The sequence below is a fragment of the Chrysochloris asiatica genome, unplaced genomic scaffold, assembly GCF_000296735.1.
Source record: "Chrysochloris asiatica unplaced genomic scaffold, ChrAsi1.0 scaffold00274, whole genome shotgun sequence".
NCBI classification, from domain to species: Eukaryota; Metazoa; Chordata; class Mammalia; order Afrosoricida; family Chrysochloridae; genus Chrysochloris; species Chrysochloris asiatica.
This window is the reverse complement of record NW_006408792.1, coordinates 3,554,570-3,569,179: the sequence shown is the minus strand read 5'-3', so window position 1 is coordinate 3,569,179 and position 14,610 is coordinate 3,554,570. Positions and strand designations below refer to the sequence as shown.

Genomic DNA, 14,610 nt, shown 5'->3' with positions numbered 1-14,610 from the left:
TTGAACCACTGATCTTATGGATAGAAGTCCAGTGCTTCTCCTACAGCACCACACCAGGATTCCTCTCACTCATAAGCCTCCGATTATAATTTCTTTCTTTCTGCCTTTAACTGGTATTGACTTGCATTTAGCTCCTTTATGGCTGACCACATTATCACCTTGTGTGTGTGCTCACACTTTCATTTATTCATACTACTCCCCCATTCCCAAATGAGACAATCTCAACATCAGGTTTTTCAATTATAGTGAATCATTTTTACTATGTTTAATTTTAAAAGATCTAAGTAGTTTAATAGATCCAGGAGTTTAAAAGAAAGATTGTGATCTGGAAAATATCCATGCAAACAACAGGATAGAAAAAGAATGAGGAGCGAGCATTTTGAAGTAGGTTCTTCTTGGCGTCTTGCATCCTGGACTAGTACAGATGTTCCAGGATGTAGTTGGCAACATGCTTGATAGCCAACATCGTCTCCTCACAGGTTGCCCGGATTTGGGACTCTGGGAGGGCAAAGCCATATCTGCCTTTATCCCGGAGTTCAAAGGTGAAGGCATATTTGATTCCTTGGTCATAAGCCCAGTCATCAGAGCCTCCAGCAGCAGGGTCTGAAATGTGGAAAAAAGCAGAAAAGAAGAAAAGTATGCAACTAGAAGGAGAATATAACTGCTAAGATTTCAATCTGCAAAATGATATGGGTAGTAGGCCAGTTTTCTAGTTAACAAGATCATAAAGGATATGGGGCAGTCTTAAAAAAGGAAGCTTACCTCCAAGCCTATTTTGTGGGAAAGATGTGTTGAATATCTCAGAATGTAATTTGTAGCATAATATAAAATTCTCAGTATGTGTGTATGTGCTATGTTGTTGTCAAGTGCCATTGAGTTAGTTCCTATTCATAGCAACTCTGTATAGGGTTTCCTAGGAGCAGGTGGTGGGTTTGAACCACTGACCTTGCAGTTAGCAGTCTAGTGCGTATCCTACAGTGCACAGTAAACTACTATATAGTGTATAATTTATATATAAAATTTAATTTTTGGAACAGTATCTACTAGGATACTAGTCTGAACATGATATCCAGAAATTTTTTAATATATAAGTAGGTATGTGATTTCTGCTAGAATGCCTTTTAGAAGACATCCCAGCCCTTCTGACTCAGAGCAGTTTTGAAAACTGACAAAAATATAGAAAACTTAAGCTTAAAAATATAAATCTTCAAGATTGGAGCCTCTCTAAGTGCCCTGGAGGGTCTGTGATGATAGCATTGAGATTTTTTTCCTGTACATTCAGGCAGTCTGGGAATTATGAAGAGTTCTGCTCCTAAATCTGTCTGTAAATTGAAATCATAGGTAAATTGGGGCAGTTAGATATAGTTTGCATCTAGCCTCAGTTAGTGAAATGTTTGTAGTCTGCAGGCAGTCCCCCTCGGTTATGAATGCGTCAGATCCCGTGTCACACTAAAACACTGGGGAGGAGGAGGCAGCTGAGCCTGAATTATTTCAGGCAGCACCAACAGCTCCGGATTCTCCCTATGTGTGACAGGTCCCTTAACAGGTACCTGTGCTAGCTGCATTCCAGGATCTTCCTGGTCACAATCGAGAAAGTAACAATAACCCTTACTTGCAGGATCCCACTTTTCATTCTTAGGAGGCAAGACTGGGATTGAACTTTGTCAGAGGTCTCAAACCTGCCTGGCAAAAATCACTTGGTGCAGGGATATTTAAAAATACAAGGTTTCTGAGTTCTGTTACAGCCTTTCCTTGTAAAGAAGCCATTCCAGGAAGAGAACCCTGGGAATCTCTGGTTTTGACAGACAGACCTCCTAATTCTCTTTCTGTCACACACATACCTAATTCTTCCCAGGTAAGTTTGACAATCCCTAGGCTAAGTCAGGAGTCCTGGTGTTTGCACTGTAGGAAAAGCACTGGGCTGCTATCCAAAAGGTCGGCAGGTCAAACCTATCAGATTCTCCTTAGGAACCCTATACAGGGTCACTATGAGTCAGAACTGACTGGCCAACAACAGGCTAAGTTGTTGTTGTTGTTACGGTCTGTGGAGTCAGTTCCGACTCATAGCAACCCTGTACAGGGTTTCCGAGGCTGTAAATCGTTATGGGAGCAGAAAGCCTCATCTTTCTCCCATGGAACAGCTGGTAGTTTCAAACTACTGTCCCTGAGGTTCATAGCCTGATTCGTAACCACTATGTCACCAGAGCTAAGCAACCCTTAACTCTGCAGTTCTGACTGGGGGGTGAGGGATGGTGATTTCCTCTCTGATTGCCAAATACAATAACAATAGCAATAAGGTTTTGATGCATGTTACAAAGTAGTTCCTGTTTGCTATGAACCACTGTATGTACCTCATACTTTTAGTGTAACAGGTTTACTGTGGGTTGGTTTGTAACTACAGATTATACATAAATCAGAACTTCATAACCCAGGGACTCTCTGTATTTCTATTCTTTTTAGATTTGAGACAGAAAGAAATCAAGTGAGGTTAAAGAAAATACAAGTCAAAACTGATAACAGGGCCTCTGGTGCCTTCCCAGTGAAATCTAAACTGTGCAGCATCAAAGTTCTGGGGTCTAGCCCCTTTCTCACTCTTGTTACCTGTGTCTTCTTGTTTCCTTGTAACCCTAAGCGAGTGGTCAGAGGAACTGAGTCTACCCCTTGGAGGTGGCATCTGTTGCATGCCTATTCAGAAAAAGTCTCCTTTTTATAATTTTTGTAACCCTGGTGGCACAGTGGCTAAGCTCTCAACTTCTAAATGAAAGATCAGCAGTTCAAACCCACCAGCTTCTCCAGAGGAGGTAGATGTGGCTGTCTGTTTCCATAAAAATTCACAGCCTTAGAAACCCTGTGAACAGTTCTACCCTGTTCCTCCGGAACCCCATGAGCACTTGCCATATAGTAGGTGCTCAATGCTTGTTGTTGTTGTTATTAGGTGCTGTTCAGTTGGTTCTGACTCATAGTGAGTATAGGGTTTATGAGGAATGGCTAAACATTTACGTTTAGCAGTCTAGTAGTTATCCTATAGCACCACACCAGGACTTACAAAGAGCAAATGTTTCCCTATGTTGAAAAGAACACTTTCCCCCTTTGGAAAAGAAAAGAAATCTGATTATACCTTTTATATAAATTCATAGACTGGCAAAAATCAAATGAAAACCATTTAAAAGGAGAGTTTAGATAATCGGAAGGAGTAGCTCTGGCAAGCATTTGTCGGCATTTTAGGCATGTGGTTTCTATGCACAGTTCTCAAGCCAATACTCACAGATTGTTGTAGCTCCTGGGCCATATGTGTATCTGGTGTTGTGCAGTGTGGCAAGTTCATTCACGGTAGCTTTAGCCAGGGCATTCTGTAATAAGTAAGTGAACAAGTAAATAAAAACACACACTGTCAAACAGACAGTCCAACAGATGTATACCGTACATTATTTTTAAGACACCGACGATGTTTAAATCACAATGGAGGTGAGTATTTTATATGTATTCATCCACTTCCAAAGGGTTAAACTTGATCCCTCTGACCGCTTACTCAGTGTAAGCAAGGGAGTTCCAATTCTCCCAACTAACTTACTCTTAGGATCCAAGTGATTTCTTGTGAAATGGAGTCTTCCTTAATGCTCTGTCCAAGCACTCTGTGTTTCCCTTTGTTACACACAGAATGTGCTGTGTTGTGTCAACACTATGGATCTGCTTCTGCAGTTGCCAGTGATTTTCCTGGTAACTGCCCAGTGTGTAGGCCAGGGCTTGCGACTTGTTGATCATTTATTAATTGCTGGAATGATGAGGCTGATTAGCACTTTTCTTCCCTGATTGTTTGAGAATCGGGTCCTGAAATTATTTTAAATCTTTGTTGCAATGACATCTGGGCCTTAGTTTTAAAAATTAATTTAGCCATAGGACAATTTTTACTTCATTTTGTGTGTGTGTGTTTGTATTTGTTGTTTACATAGAGCACAGGTCCTCTTTTCTCCTGGAATTCTTTTTTTTAAAGCATTAATCTAGGCTAAAGAAATGTGATGAGTATAGTGATTGTGGAACATTTCCAGATATCATATTTGTTGGCATAGTAAAATGTCAATGTGTATGAAGCACTAGAATATATCCAAGGATTAGCTTGGCAATTATATCTTATCTCTGGAGCCTGTAAGAGAAAAGTAGGAATCAGGAATGTCTTCATGGTTGTGCAAGAGAGGTTGCTTACCTATTACAGGCAAGAGAACTAACAAAATAAAAACAAACTCCAAACAAATTGAAAAGAGAAGAAAAAGGAAACCAAAGAAACCATTCCAACCAAAACAAAAATAAAAACCCTTGGAAATGTGACAGGTTATAAAGCCAAGAGTATGTCATGATACATACATTTAAGTTTGGGCAGAAGCATAAGAAATACAACATTCAGTGCTAACATAGAAATGTTAAGGAATGAGATCTTCTAAGGATGAGTGATAGTTCCAATTTGAAAAATGTTTGGATTAAAACATTAGAGGACATTCATTCTATTCCAAAAGGCAGAACATTTGCATTCCAGAATATTAAAAAATATGTAGTAAGTATTCCTTTTTATTTGAAGTAACATCACCCTCTCCTAAGACCCACTGTCCTCCAGGTCTCTTCCGTAACTCCTCAAGTAGAAAGCCTTTGAAACCCCCTCTAATGCCTCCTGATAGGCAGACTATTTAAGTGAGTCACTTGGAAAGCCAGGCGTGCCCAGGCTGTCTGGGGGAACAGATTTGAAAACTGATTGTTTACAGCAGGAGAGTTAGCTGTAATTCATTTTGGTTATGAAACTAGCTATGTTTCATACTTTGGCATTATTTTGTGTACAACTTTGGTATTACAATTATTTCTCGTAAAATTTCTTGGAAAACTGTGAGGTTGGTGATGAAGTCAGTATAATCCTACTTTTACAGAGTAAAAATTCCCTTAGTTCTTATCTTAATTTTAAAACCAGTTTAGTAGAGGCTTATGTTAAATTGTCCATGAGGGTGTAGTTATAAGATTTTAAGGATTCCAATACCCAAAGCATTAATGCTTCATGTACCAGTGTGTTTTAGAAATCTGAAAAAGAATTATGAAATTAAAATAATGACTTCTGTTCAGGTCCTAGGGAATGATGCAATCAATTTTGGGGGGACCGGCTGTGAACCTTAAGGTCAGCAGTTCGAAACTACCAGCAGCTCCATGGAAGAAAGATCAGGTTTTCTACTCCTGTAAAGATTTACACCCTTGGAAACCCTGTACAGACTCAACGGCACTTAACAACAACAACAACAACAACAACGTCCTATTTTACTCAGACTGTTGGGTTGGTAATGAACATTTTAAAGTTTCATTTCCCTGTTTCCAAACTGGTTGTTTGACACATGAGGAGCCCTGATGGCACAGTGGGTTACATGTTGTGCTGCTAACAGTAAAGTTGGTCGTTCAAACCCACCAGCCACTCTTGGAATAAAGATGAGGCTGTCTGAGAGATTTACAGTCTCAGAAACTCTTAAGGAGCAGTTTTGCCGTGTCCAGCAGGGTTGCTATGAATCACAATCAACTAGATGGCAGTAGGTTTCAGTATATTTTAAAACTGATGCATGCTTTCTCTTACTGTATAGAATCTCTGTTGTGATCTAAATATATTGTTGCTGCTGTTTATAATCTTATTCTAACCAAGACACTGGATTTTAGTCTTCTCTTGACTCTTTAGTCCTATGACTGATTGAAATCAGAAATGCAATTTATAGACATTGCATAATGTTTAGAATACATTCAAAATCATCTTTTAGAGATGTGAAATACTTGTGAGGTAGTAGTTATTTAGGTAGATAAGCAGGATGTTTTCTATGATTATATAATTTCTTTAATTTGACATTTACCAGAGGCAATTTCTAGCTAGTTATTTTCTGTAAGGCAGAAACTCTGATCTTAAAGAACTTGTGTTCTTTTTCTAGGTTCCTTCCTTAAACTTTTCTTTTCTTCTCCCTGCTTGCCAAAACCTTATATTATTATTTTTAGTAGAAATACGATTTTTTAAAGAATTAGTTTCAGAAAAGCTATGAAAATGAGAACAGATGTAATTTAATGTCATTATCTCTTTAACTCGTGTGTTGGTTGACCTTCAAGCCTCTCAAAATATTTAATGGTACTGATGTAGTATTCAAGTTATCTGACTATACCAAATGACCTACTTGTGATCTGTTATCTCTTTTGACATGTCAACTTAATTTAATCATAGCTTCTGATAGGGCCACAAAAAAATGATCAGTTTGTCTCTCCTCATGCCATGTTCTGGGCTTGTGAAGTGATAACCAAGTGCTTTCTAAGTCTTCATAGGGATATTTTGGAAACAGTTGCTCTGCCTTTGATGTTGAAGATTGATATCTAAGATTGATGTCAGCATATAAAGGCTGTTATTTTATTACAGCAACTTGTGTACATTGACCATTTATTTTGTATTTTTTGGAGGACTGCATAGCAACTAACACATAGCTGGATAAATGATTGTTGGGATGGTGTTGGTACACTGTGTGCCACATTTGGATATTGACCTGTGCTCTGCATTTTTTTAATTTTCATTCTTTTTTTTTTTTTAAAGTGATTATCAGTAGACCCTTTCATTCAGCCCTCACCAAGCCCAACAGACAAAAATGTCAGAACAGATATGAATCAACAAAAATATCATACTTTCACTTCCAATAATCTTAAGAAAAAATCCCTGGAATCAGTGTGGGCCTTTTCTTTTGAAGAGTTCAAATAATTTCACAAATGTTACTCATTTATCTTCCCAACATTATCTGTCCACATTTCATCAACACAGACTTTTCTAGCTGAATGGAATGCCATGTGAGGAAGCACGCTCGCTCAGTGGGAATGTTCCAGTCTAACTGGGTGACTGACCCCTGCCAGGAATGTTAGAGAGAATGGTGATTCCTACATATGCTAAAATGCTAGCATGGTATTTCCTTTCCCACTTGTTATTTCTGCAGTAATGGGCTAAGAGAGCTAATGAAAGATCTACAGAATCAGCATCAAAGCAGAGAGCATGATCCACATCTTGAAACACTAATTAATGACACTTTCTTTTCTATTGTTGTTGTAGTTAAACTCATAGTGACTCTGTATAGGGTTTCCAAGGAGCAGCTTGTGGGTTTGAACTGCCGCCCTTGTGGTTGCCAGTCCAGTGCTTATCCTATAGCTCTATACCAGGACTCTTCTCCATATTATCTGCCATTTGAGGATCTTCTTACATTCTTGTTCAATGAATCCAAAATAAGTACTAACATTTACATAAAACCTTAGACTTTACAAAGACCTCTTAATAAGAGCTAGATATTTTTATCCCCATTTTACAGATAAAAGGACTGAATCTCTGAAAGGATAAAAGACCTTGCCCAAGGGCACACAGGCCCATAAGTGGCCAACTTGAGCTAGGTTCTTCTTACTTTAAATCCTGTGCTCTTTTTCACTTCTTCTTGTGGCCTTCTAATACTTCAAAAGAAGTGTTGCTGGAGCTGGCTGTACCAATTGTAAAGAACAGAAGGAAGCTAAATATAAATCAGCCTCAGAGAAAACTCTGCTTTTAGTCAAGGCCAAACATGGCCAACCTTTATTAATCCTTAGATATGGATTTCCTACCATGTCTTATGCATGTTTTCTTTTGTCCCTTGTTTCCTTAAAAAGAGGCTGTGGTCATAGTGCAAAAGGCAGAGTGAGTCTAAAATGTCACCTGTAGTTCAAAGCCCAGGAGACAAAGAACAAACTAGCTGTAAAGTCTTCCCCTCCCGCTCTGTACTCCCAGGCATTGTGAGATGAATAAGGAGAGGATATTATTTTCTACTGCTCTGAGTTCCCTGATTATGTTGTTTAAGTGTCATTGAGTCAGCTCTGACACGTGGTAACCTTGTATAGGGTTTCTGAGGAGTGACTAGTAGGTTTGAACTAGTGACCTTGTGGTTTAAGCCTACCTTGTGGTCCAGTGCTTATCCTACAGCGCCACACCAGGATAAATATGCCCCTGCCTCATGACTGTGCATTTACTCCTCATTCTAACCTCCATGTCCATAGACAATACCATAATAGGAGCTATCCCTTCTCCTAATCTCCAAAAACACTCCTCCCCAAACTCAAACCAGTTGCTACTGAGTACATTTCAACTCATGGGGACCCATCTGTGCAGAGGTGAACTGCATTCCATAGACTTTTTAATGTGATGTTTTGGAAGCAGGTCACCAGACCTTTCTTTTGAGGTATCTCTGGGTGGGTTCAAACCACCTTTTTAGTTAGTCAAGTGCTTAACCATTTATGCAACTCAAGAACTCCTTTCAGCAGCCCATTATTATGATGAAAGAAAATGCTGAAAAGAAAACTCTAAAGCAACCATGAGGAATAAAACAAAGGATATTTTCAGAATTTAGCTTCTAACTTGAAGTCCTAGGGTTAACTACTCCTACGGTGAATTCATGTGGTAAAGGAAGTATCAAAATAATCTTTAACTGTAGTTTCCTTTCTTCTGTCCTGTGATAATGAGCAACTTACACCAAAGCACCAATGAGAAATTTAACTCTTTAAAATTTTCAAACAAGGGAATCACATTAGAAAGTCTCAGGCAGAGTGGGAGAAAATGTGTAACAAAATTCATAATTATTAAAAAAAAAAAAAAAGATTGGCTTTACTGATCAGAATGAGACTGGAGGAATCAACCCGAAACTATGGCTCTTGACCACCCTTCATGTCTGGAAAGGAACTCACCCCAGTGGCCCAGGTTTTAACCAAGCAGTAGATAGTTATATAGGAAGAATAACAACACTAGTAAGGTATATTGTTGTTGTTGTTAAGTACCGTGGAGTCGGTTCCGACTCATGGTGACCCCCGCACAGGGTTTCCGAGCCTGTAAATCTTTAGGGGAGCAGAAAGCCTCATCTTTCTCCTGCGGAAAAGCGGGTAGTTTCGAACTTCCGACCTTGAGGCTAGCAGCCGGATTTGTAACCACTATGCTACTGCTCATCATGGAATGGTCAATCAAAAGGGCAACATATACCTAAGGATAAAGTTGAGAAGAGATGGGAAGGTGGGTGGGGTGGAAATAGTGAAGGGCAGGGAGGCAGTTATTGAAACGAAACAGTTCACAATAAAAAGTGAAAAAACAAACAAACAACTTTTTTCCTGCAAAAGGAAAAGTCCTTCCGGCCTACGAACAGGCACAAAAAAGAAATTTGACTTGATAAAAAATAAATTTGTTTCTGAAAAAGAAGAGGAGGGTAAACAGGCTCAAACGTTGATTGCAAGATCCTGGTATTAGAAGAGGAAAAGATTGCTTCAGAGAGAAATCTCTGTAGAGCCCACAGGGTCGATGGGAATGTGTTCACTGATTTAAACCAAATTTTGTCTTTGGCTGATCTGCATAGATACTTTTAAGCTCTTTAAAATTCAAGAAAAATGAGAAACATGAGTCAGCTGGATTTGCAAAATCCAGAGATTTGTTGTGTGTGAGTGTGCAAGTGATGCTTCTTTTAAAGAAGTATGAAAAAGTAAATACTGTGTAAGGGGAACATACAGGCTCTCTTGTATTTCAGATTTACAGAGCATTGTAAACTATTTGTGAGGGGTGTATCGGATCCTGTGAAGCCAAGGGCCTTTAGCCAGGAATGTGACTCTGCTCTTATCTTTGTTTAAAGCAGGGTTTCTCAACCTCAATATTATCGACATTTTGGGTTGGATAATTCTTTGTTTTTGGAGCTGTTCTGTACATTGTAAGATGTTTCACAGCATCCCTGGCCTCTACCCATGAGATAACAGTAGGAACCTTTTCCCCACAGCTGACAATCAAAAATGTCTTCAAACATTGCCACATGGTCTCTGGGAAGGGAATGGGGGTGGGTGGTGGTTTAGAGGAAAGTCAGCTAAAAGACAAAATTATAGAAAACTAGAGTTATTTTTCCCCCCCAGGGAAAAAAATTAAAAGGAACACCACTGGTTTTAAAGGTGCACTGGATGGCTTGTTTTGCTCTCCTGTTTGCTAGTGGAGCCATCTCCTAAACACCTGTCAATTTGGTTAAAATCTCTCTTTACCAGTAGGGCAGCAATAGCCAGATATAGGGAATAAAAACGTGGCATGCCCTAGGACCATCAAGGGAGAAGAGCAGAGAGCAGGACCCTACCCAGAGAAGCAGTGATGCCTGAAATGGAGCCAGAGATGATGATGTGGAGCTATGGAGCAGCTGGAGACTTTAGATCCAGAGAGGGAGAGCGACTGTGTGCTGAAGACCTGGGGGGCACGGGGGAAGGATTGCATGGAGGGGATTGTAACCATGGCAATGAGACGATATACGATAGAATGAATGTAAAACTAATGTTCTCCCATGTAAACTGTCACATAATTCACAATAAATCATTTAAGAAAAAAAAATTATATAATACTCACTCATATGTCTTCTATATTATGGGCCCTGTGGTTTAGTTGGGCTGCTAACTCCAAGGTCAGAGGTTCAAACCCACCAGGCTTTCCTCGGGAGAATGATGAGGCTGTCTGCTTCTGTTAAGATTTATGGTTTTGGAAACCCCACATAGAGGCACTGTGAGTCAAAATTGACTCAGTGGCAATGGGTTTGGTTTTTATTTGATTTTCCATTTAAGCTTTTGTTCATATGAAATTCATATTAGTCTTGACATGTGACAGTCTCTAGTTACTTCTATTCTGCTCCTCTCTTTTTCTAGGTATGGGGTAGATGGCATGTTCACCCCTTATGTTTGGTTGGGGCCATGTAACTAGTTCATTTGTAAGTAGGGTTGGAACAAGTCAGAATGTTTCATCATCAGTACAAGACCCTACTTTCTTTTTGGTTCGGCATGATGCAATGTCTGAGATGGTAGCTATTCATAATCTTAAGTATTTGAATAAATACAATGCATAGAGGTCCCCTGAAAACCATTAAGTGAAAAATAAACTTTTGTGACATAAACCACTAATATTTTACTACTTTTTAAACTGAAGCATAATCAAGTCTAACCTAACTAACACAAGAGATCAAGTATCCTTTTTGCTTTTACTTTTATTTTTAATATTCATTTGTTCTTAATGTTCCATCTTGTAGCTTGGGCTCATTATTATAGTAGATGATGTCAATGTCCCTCTCATTTTATGTCCCCCTTAGGATTTATATGCACTTGGTCCAACTTCCAATTCCAGCATTTCTAAGTTGATGGTGTCCTGCTTCTGGAACACACTTAGCAACTTGGAAATTCCTGGAACTTATAAAGCTCCTAGGAACAACCTTCAAGTAATAGCTGAAAAGTGTTGGCATATATACCATAGCTCCATTAACCCTTGGGTTAATGGAGCTATGGTATATATATACATTAATGTACCTGAGTGGGCTAACACTCAGGTACATTAATGTATACACTGATTTCTGGAGCTTCCCCTATGGGATGATGCTTCTTCCATTGCTCCCTGGAACCATAAGCTGGTTTGATAGCATGCTCTCCTAGAGCTGCCTCCCCTTCCTTGTTTCACTTGCTCATTCTCCTTTCACCTCTCAAATAAACTATCTGAACTTAACAACAACAACAACAACAAACATGGCAGGTCCAGTTAAATTCAAAGTTCAAATTAAACAATGAATAATTTTTAGTTTACATCTGTCCCATGAAATATTTGGGACAAACTTACACTAAAAAATTGTTTATCATTAAGATATATAACATATAAAAATTTTTTCCTATACCTATGTGACAAGTGCCCAGGGTGCCCCCCAGACAGACAGTGTTAACCCGCTAAATACACACAGGGCATGGCACAACTGCTCATACAGCTGTGTTTTCCAGATTCCCTGCTGTGGCGCTGTGGGCTAATGCACTGACTGCAAAGTCCTTTGAATCACAAGGTTGGTGGTTCAAGCTCACCAGCTGCTCCTTGGAAACCTTACACAGGGATGCTATGGGTCAGAACCGACTCGACGGCACTTAACAACAACAACAACCAGCTCCAGGAAGGTGAAATTTCATCACACTACTCATAACAGTGCACAACTGAAATATGCAACCATGGTTGACCATGACTAACTGAAACCACGGAAAACAAAACCACAGATAAGGGGGAACTACTGTAGCTCATTTTCCTTGTCTTTTAATGAAGAAATATTCTTCAACAAGAGTGTCAGTGCCTCACGTTCTGTCTGTCAGTTTTCACACCACCGGGGCACATTTATCCAAGAATTGACCCTGAGTCTTGGGTCTTTTCTTGTATAAAATTTGTACCAGAAGAATTAAAAATTATTCACTAGATTCCAAGGCCAAATTTAGTTTGATTTTGTTTAAAGGATAATTTGGAGACTTTTTAAGCAGTCCAAGATAGAATGCTAAACTAAAACCAAGCCAGTTGCTATCAAGTTGATTCCTAGTCATGTTTGTCTGAGTAAAACAGTTAGCTCCTCTCAGGAATTTCATAGAAAGATGCCCACGGGAAAATGATACTATGCCATTGTTAAAAAGGCTTAAATTAAATTCCCAAATAAGAAAAGGTATTGAAATCTTTGTGAAGCAGCTCAGAGCTGAAGAGTTCTTCACATTTTTCTGTTGGTATTTTTCTTGTAGTATTTATGTTTAAGATTGGTTGGTATTACAAAAAGTAGATATATTGGTTTTGTTATAGTTAATGTGTTTTACACTTTTTCATTTTGATATTTTACTTATATTCTTATTAGTTAATAAATTGTTATGATTTTTTTTTCTCTTCTGTGTGGTTAAATTTAAACATTTATATGAATTAAGTAGATAACATACTACCACCCTTCTCTTCTCTGGTAGCCAGAAACCTAGGATAGACCACACCAATTTCTGGGTAACAGGATTGTGAGCACCACAGAGCATTATTTGAAAGTTAAAATATTTAACGGTTACAACAATGATATTTTCCTTTGTCGTTTGGCTACAGATAGGGAAGTTGGGAAGCTTTATTTAATTTTAAATTTGTAAAGAATAAGATGAGGTCAATTATTAGCTATCAATTTTCTAAGAGATGGGTTATTTTTTCATTTTTCTTTTTACAAAATATGTATAGCATTACACATTTATTTGACTCTGAAAGTCAAAACAACTTCTGTTTCTTTAAAGTGACTAGCTTTTCAAGTGCATGAACTTTATTCAGTCAAGTACGTATGCCGTCCTCAAAGTGGGGGACCTGTGTTCTTAGACCTAACTCAAATACTATACATTTTATGCTTGCTTTTGTATATTATTGATCTCAACTTCTGGCAGCCAGATGTTTCATAAATTAAAAAAATTTGTGAAGAACTCAAATGTCCTAATTAATGAAAAAATTCATGCTTTGATGTATAAACCTGTTTATGTGACTTATTATAAAACCCACATTATTTATTTTTTTTTTCATGTGATTATTTCTTGGTTCTTCAAGGAGATGTTTAGTTCTTTGAGTTAGGGATGCTTACGTACCTTTGAGTCATTCCCTATTTCAAGTAAAGTCTCATTCATATCAATTGTTCATCACTGATTATGGAGATAAAAGTTTTAGGATCTCATTGCTAAATTCAATAATGACCCAAAATGACAAAATTCCCAATGCTCTGACTCTGTCAAATCCAACTGAAGGAAATTGACTATACAACAAAGAGCATGCATGAGGTCAAGGTGCTTAGTAGATTTTCCCAACCCCAGAGAAATCATCATGTGATTCAGCTTTGTGGTGGAGTTGGAAGAAGAGGAACTATTGTCAATTTGAAGATTAACTAACAAACCACATGTGATGGGCTGTTTCCTGCATCAAAGTCTTACAAATATAGCTAACTAAAGATTCCTTGTAAATCTATAATATGTTTTGCACTTCTACTACCAAAAATTAATAATGGAACTTGCAGGAACTCTTCTTATAATTTTCTTTCAGGATTTGAATAAAAAGAAAATCTCAGTGGTGAAATACCATAGATGCTATCATGACTACTTACCAACTCAGCGTTGTTCTCGGCGAGTTTGTAATCATAGGAGTAAGGGTAAAGCATCATCTGGGAGTATGAGTGAATTGTCAAATAGCCCTTGATGGAAGAGAGGTTTTTGCGGATGAAATCAGCCAGAGCCTTGGTCTCTTTTTCAGACTCTGCAGCAGGTCCACAGTAAGTTTCATCACAAGGGCTTCGAGATGCTCCAATTTCTGGAAAAACATTTATTATTATTAAAGGTCACCTAACTGAAGTTTTCCCAGACAATATTTCAAACTTTCAAATTAGGGAGTTAAAAAAGTTGTGTTTCCACAAGAATCCTCATAACTATCCTCAAGTACATATGCATTATAAAATAATGTATGTTTATATTTATTCATAAGACTAGGGTGCCATGGTTTTAAGCTAACATGGTAAAAAGTTGCATGAGAAATAACCAGTGTAACACAATGATATCAGTATAGTATAAAAAATGAGTAAATGGGGCAACCTAATACGTATGAAAAAGTGCTATATTGTAATTATTTTTCGGTGTTACATCACAGAGTTCTAATTTCATCACTATTTTAATTAGAATTAAATAATTTTTTGTTTAACAACTGCCTTCTCTAGAGTGTACATTCCATGAATATTGGGATCATGTGTAATTTGTTCACTCCTATCTATATTTATT

At 38.1% G+C, this 14,610-nt stretch overlaps 1 protein-coding gene across 1 annotated transcript in view; it reads right to left on the bottom strand.

Moving 5' to 3' along the window:
* Nucleotides 1-237: 237 nt before the first annotated feature.
* CPB1 (carboxypeptidase B1 (tissue)) overlaps nt 238-14,610 on the bottom strand; it is a 35,298-nt gene continuing 20,925 nt past the window's right edge. The window contains exons 9-11 of the mRNA XM_006874392.1: nt 13,947-14,149; nt 3,266-3,350; nt 238-603 (exon numbers count right to left, since the gene is read on the bottom strand). Of these exons, the coding sequence (XP_006874454.1) occupies nt 416-603; nt 3,266-3,350; nt 13,947-14,149 (476 nt within the window). The 3' untranslated portion in view covers nt 238-415. The remainder of the gene's footprint in view (nt 604-3,265; nt 3,351-13,946; nt 14,150-14,610) is intronic.